General features: G+C 53.6%; 1 protein-coding gene and 1 pseudogene across 1 annotated transcript; both read right to left on the bottom strand.

Moving 5' to 3' along the window:
* Positions 1 to 1,730: 1,730 nt before the first annotated feature.
* LOC136458612 (GDSL esterase/lipase At1g28600-like) lies at positions 1,731 to 3,253 on the bottom strand (annotated as a pseudogene).
* Positions 3,254 to 5,147: 1,894 nt separating this feature from the next.
* LOC136460817 (uncharacterized) lies at positions 5,148 to 5,552 on the bottom strand. Its single transcript, XM_066460379.1, has one exon. It carries the CDS (start codon positions 5,550 to 5,552, stop codon positions 5,148 to 5,150), a length of 405 nt encoding a protein of 134 aa, XP_066316476.1.
* Between the last annotated feature and the right edge of the window lie 398 nt (positions 5,553 to 5,950).

Here is a 5,950-nt window from a genome sequence, read left to right as displayed (position 1 = left end):
GTGGTCCTACGGCGGCACTGGCATCCAATTAAGGTGGGGGAAAGCGTTGCTAGGCCCCGGCGAGTATGGTGGTAGGGTCACGGTGGCGGCCAGGCCTTCCCCGGGCGTTGGCCACGGTGGTCGGCGGCTCGGCGGTGCTTGCCGGTTGTGAGGTCGCGCATGTAGGCTCCCTGGTGGCTCGGCTGGGCGGATGAGGGCTTCTGCGGATCCGTGGGGGCATGCCGAGGGCGTCCAGGGACTCAAGGCAGGGCTTCGGGTCCCCATGTGGCCGGTAGGGGCTCCACGGCGTCCACGACGGCATGGTGGCGACGGCGAGGCACGCAGGAGCACTACGAGGCGCCGGTGGGGCGGTCTCGGCGTGGTTGTGGATGTGCGCGTGAGTGCGTGTGTACCCAGAGGCCAGAGATGGCCTTGGCCTACGCGCTCCTGGTGTGGAGCGCCATGGCCAAAACAGTGAAGTCCGGCGGCGAGCAGGGGAAAACCAGGGCTCACCGTCGGTGTCGTGGGAGATAGGATGGCGGTGCAGTGGCGGGTCGTGGTCGTGTAGAGACGAAGCCGTGCAGCGCCGAGCAGCAACGTCGACGGGCTTGATCGGGGAGACGTCCTCCGCTTCGGCGACACCGGCGACGTCGCGCGGCTTCGGCGCTCCCCCTTCTTCTTCCTCTTCTCCCTCTTCTCTCTTGGCTCGGGTGCGCAGTGGACGGCCACAAAGTGGCGGCGGGGCGATGAGAGAGCTCAGGGGCTCTCGGGGCCGGGGCTTTTATAGCCGAGCTCCATGGCACCCATGGCGGACGGCGATCGAGCGGTGGAGGCGCGTGCATTGCATCCAACGGCCTGCGCGTGGTTGCGTAGGCGTGGCGCAAGGGGAACAAGGTCATGCCCCGGGCGTGACCCCCTGGCCCGCTCCTGCCAGCGCTGTCGGCCTCCGGTCGCGCGGGCAGTTGAGGCGTGGGCGGAGAAGATGAACAGGAAGGCTGACGGGTGGGGTCCAGTGGCAGCGGCAGCAAGGGGAGCGGGGAGGCGCGCGGGCGTGGGCGGCGTGCTGGGCCGGCTCGTGGGCCGCATGCGTGCGCGCTGGGTGGAAGGCGGGCGCGGTTGGGCTGGCTGGGCCGCGAAGCCGAGCAGGCCGAGGCGGCTTGCGAGGCCTCCCTCATCTTTTTCTTTTTCTATTTTGTTTTTCTTCTTCTTCGTTTTGAATTCAAATTTGTTTTAGAATTCGAATTCAAATCTGGTGGAGTTTTTGTTATACAAAAATGGAAATAGTTTTCTCTTTAAGCATTTATTCTTTGGTTTGAGTAATAATTACTTTATGGTTTATGTCTTCAAAGGAGTTTTTAAGCATTACATAAAGGAAATGAAAATCGAAATCACTAGTGGTATTAATGTGCATGCGAGGTTCATTTAGTTAGGGAACTTAAATCACTTGTTTATGTCAAGAGTTATGCCATGCTTATGTGTTGACTTAGGTTGGGGTTAGACCTAACGCACCTCTTAGGTTGGGTTTCTATCCATGACACTAATCAACACATGGGAGTTTTTAAGAAAAATTTTGTAGTTGGTATTTTTTTAGTGTGTGGATTTTTGGGTTGTTACAAATACTCTCCAACATCTTTAATTTTATCTCGATTTTTATTCAAATGACTCTAAATAATGATTTAGAGGGTAAGTTTTAAAAAGACTATTGGAGAGTGAGACAACGAACCAATCCCATTTCACGGTTACCACCAAAACTAACAGCTCCTCAGCAATGGTGGGTCGGCGAACGGCCCGCTGAGAACTCCATGGGAGATGACATCGTACGCCTTCTCCGTCATGTGCATGCCGTCCCAGCTGGCGAAGCTGCTCGGGTTGCCCCAGAGCCTGGCCATCCTGTTGCACGGTCTGCTGATGTGGTACGGCTGGTCGTCGCCACCGCAGCACGCCGTCATGGGGTCACCGATTCCGAACCTGTGCGGGTCCTTGATGAACTCCATGGCGGCACCATAGTAGTCGGCGTAGATGAGCTTCACGTCGGGGTGCTGCGCCCTGAGCCGGCCGACGTCGCCGCGCAGCGCCTCCTGGTTGTGCCTCTGGGAGAAGTCGTTGAACCACCGGAGGCACCCGTGCTCGTCGTAGTCCGCGCGCGGTTGTTGCTCCTGGTTGTGCCTCTGGGAGAAGTCGTTGAACCACCGGAGGCACCCGTGCTCGTCGTAGTCCGCGCGCGGTTGTTGCTCTTGTACCCGCTCAGGTACGCCGGTACACACCCGATGGGGAAGTTGTTAGGGATCACGATCGCCTTCGCGCCCATACCAATGAGCTCCTGCAAAAATATGCACGCATGCAATAATGCTGGCTCTGTTAAAATGACTGGAAAAACAAATGCGCACTACTCGATCTGATCAGGATTTGTACGGCGACGACGGGACGAAGTCCATGCAACAGGCGGCACACCGTACCTGGGCAGCTGAGCCAATTGTCGCGACGATGTCTGGGATGAAGTGGTTGGCATGCTCGCGAGGCCTACGGGCGGCGAACCAAAAGTTGTAGTCGTTGCCGCCGATCTCGCCCAGCACGATGAGAGACTCGCTCAGGATCTGCCTCTTGGCGCCTGACGGAATGATTTGTGTCAATCGATTGGGCGCATGAACGGATGCATGGACGCATCGTATGGGCCGGCGCAATAGAATTATACTCCTAGCTAGAACATACTTACCATCCCAGGGAGCAATTCGTTGCAGCATTTCTTTGAACCATCCCATCTGCACGCCCAGGCAACAGGCCCAGCTTACGTCGTGGCTCCACCTGCGGAAGTACTCGGGGGGCATCGCCGTGGAGCCAAACACAGCGAAGTTAGCGCCAGTAGGGAACAGCCCCGTGTCCTTCTGCGGCAGATTTGGTGGTATCAGTGGCAGCTGGAACGCTTGAGCTGAAAGAATGCATGGTGGTAGGTCAGTGGGGGTGAGGGTTAACACGCATTGGCATTGTATGTGTTCATCATGTATATATGCACAGGCTACTCACCGTAGAAATCGATGAGGACGCGGCCATCGCTGATGCGCGGCCGGTGGGGTGGTGGAAGTAGGTCATGCCAAATGGGTACTCTATTATAGGCCGGGCCGCTGCGCGCAAAGTTGCCGGTGTCGATGAGGGAGTCGCCGAAGCTGAAAATGCGCTTGTAGCAGCCGCAACGCCCCGCCGGAGCGTTGAGCAGGAGGACAACGGAGATGAGGAAGATGTGCAGGGAGACGGAACGGTGTCGGCAGCTGAAATCCATCATCTCTGAACAGTACTGGTCCTTCTCTCGCTCGTTCTGCAGGGTTCTCCAGATGGCTTCGTTGGACCACCTTCTATAGAAGTCTTTTTTTTTTGCGAGACCTTCTATAGAAGTCTTGAGCGGTGACAATGTGAGGTACTCTGTCCCAAAATAAATGTACATTTCGCTTTCTAATAAGTCAAACCTTCTAACTTTGATCTAATATCTACAAAAATGCACTAATATTTATGATGTATGATAAGTATCATTAGATTGAGCATGCGTTATATTTTCATAATAAACTTATTTAGAGATACAAATGTTGATAGTATTTTCTATATTTTTGTAGTTAAACTTATTAAAAAAGTTTGACTCATCAAAAATTAAGCGAAATGTGTGTTTATTTTGAGATGGAGGGAGTATGTATTTAGTATATATCGCACACTACAGAAACAGATCCTTTGCTGAGTGCAACTTTCTTTACCGAGGGCTAAAAGTCGGGCACTCGGCAAAGAGCTATTTTGCCGAGTGTTGCACTCGGCAACGATATACACTCAGCAAAGATCCTTTTTGCCGAGTGTCAGGCACTCGGCAAACCCTGGCGCTCGGCAAAAAGCGGCGTCAGGTAACGGCCGTCGCCTGCCATTCAGGTTTGCCGAGTGCCAGCGGGTAGGCACTCGGCAAACCACTTCTTTACCGAGTGCCAGACCCTGACACTCGGCAAAGAATAACGGCAAACTATTTTTCCCACTTTTGAACTCCAATTTTTTTTCGAGTCCTCCTACAGTACATGAGACTCCATGTTAAAATTTGGTACATTTTTATGGTTTTTTCTATATTTAGTTAATTTATTTCATTTAATTATTTTTTTTTTGGAAAATACAAATTTGAACTGCATCAAATAATAGAATTTAATGATTCAAAAAATGATATTCATGGTACTGAGTGTAGTGTGAGGCCGTATCCAGGAACATATCCGAAATTTCGAACATCTTGTTCACGAAATATGACCACGAACTTGCGGACGAACATGTGATATGATATCACATGTGGAGATGTCCTGGTTTGTAAGCATCGTACGTGATAACGTGCACCAAACCTTCTCAAATTTTTATCACATCCTCCACATACGATATCATGACATCTCGATAAGTTTCATGATTTTCAAACTTTGTTTGCATTTTATAGAATTTAAAAACAATTCGTCCGCAAGTTCGTGGTCATGTTTTGTGAACAAGATGTTCGAAATTTCGGGTACGTTCCTGAATACGGCCTCACACTACACTCAATACCATGAATATCATTTTTTGAATCATTAAATTCTATTATTCGATGCACGTGCAGTTCAAATTTGCATTTTCTGAAAAAATTCAATTAAATGAAATAAATTAACTAAATATAGCAAATAGTTCGGGAAATGTACCAAATTTCGACATGGAGTACCAGGTACTATAAGAGGACTACAGAAAAAGTTTGGAGGTCAAAATACAAAAAAAATTAGTTTATCGAGTGTCATCTTTTGACACTAGGCAAACATGCTCTTTGCCGAGTGTCAGATGCCAGGCACTCGGCAAAGTGTTCCCTTTGCCGAGTGTCCGTGGGAACACTCGGCAAAGAGCGTGCTAAATTTTAAAAAAATGTTTGCCGAGTGCCTCTCCGCCCGGCACTCGGCAAAGTGGTATTTAAAAAAAAACGATGCAGTGCGGTTTATGGTTTAGATTTAAAAAAATGGAAACACGTTTGCCGAGTGCCTTGATCTGGCACTCGACAAACCGGCAGCCCTAGTCCTTTGTCGAGTGCTAGATCGGGGCACTCGGCAAACGTCCCATCCACACTCAAACCGGCCAACCGTTACCTCCCTCCCTCCCACACACGCACACACGCGCGCCGCTGTCCCGCCCCGCCCCGCGCCGGCCTACCGTCCTGCCCTGCCCCGCGCCGCGCCGCGCCGCCCCGCCTCGCCCCGCGCCTCGCTGCCCAGCGCCGTCCCGCCCCGTGCCGCGCCGTCCTGCCTCTCCCCTCCCCGCGCCGCCCCACCCCGCACCGACCTGCCTCGCCCCGCCCCGCCCCGCGCTGCCCCACGCTGCCTTGCCCCGCGCTGGCCGGCCCGCCATCCCGCCCCACCCCACGCCGACCCACCGTCCTGCCTCGCCCCGCCGCCCCATCGCGCCCCGTGCCGGTCGGCCCGCCGTCCTGCCCCGCCCCGCGCCGGCCCACCGTCCTGCCCCGCCCCGTGCAGCGCCGCCCCGCCCTGCGCCGCCCTTGGCCCTCTCGGCGCGACCCCAACCATCCTCGGCGTGCCCCCGACCACCATGGCCATCCTCTCCCCATCCCCGGCACGCCTCGGCCGACCCCGACGCCCTCCCAGCCCCCGACACCATAGGTGAGTAGTAGAGTAGCAGTGGTAGTATGTGTTAGTAGAAGTAGAGTTCGGTAGAGTAGTAGTAGCAGGTGTTTGTGGTGGTGGTAGTAGTTGTACAGTAGGTGGTTGTGTTGGTAGTAGTAGTAATAGGTGGTGGTGATGGTGGTGGTTGTAGTAGTAGAAGAGTAGAGTGGCGGTGGTGGTGGTGGTTGTTGTAGTAGTAGAAGAGTAGAGTGGCGGCGGCGGCGGCGGTGGTGGTGGATGAATGTGACTTGGCAATGATATGTTGAATTGAATGCATATGTATATGTGGTTGTCGGCCATCGTGCCGTATGGTTTTTGCAGGTTTTGGATAC

The sequence above is a fragment of the Miscanthus floridulus genome, chromosome 6 (genome assembly GCF_019320115.1).
Source record: "Miscanthus floridulus cultivar M001 chromosome 6, ASM1932011v1, whole genome shotgun sequence".
Classification (NCBI taxonomy): domain Eukaryota; kingdom Viridiplantae; phylum Streptophyta; class Magnoliopsida; order Poales; family Poaceae; genus Miscanthus; species Miscanthus floridulus.
The sequence above is the reverse complement of the archived record's forward strand: the minus strand, read 5'-3'. Positions and strand labels throughout refer to the sequence as shown.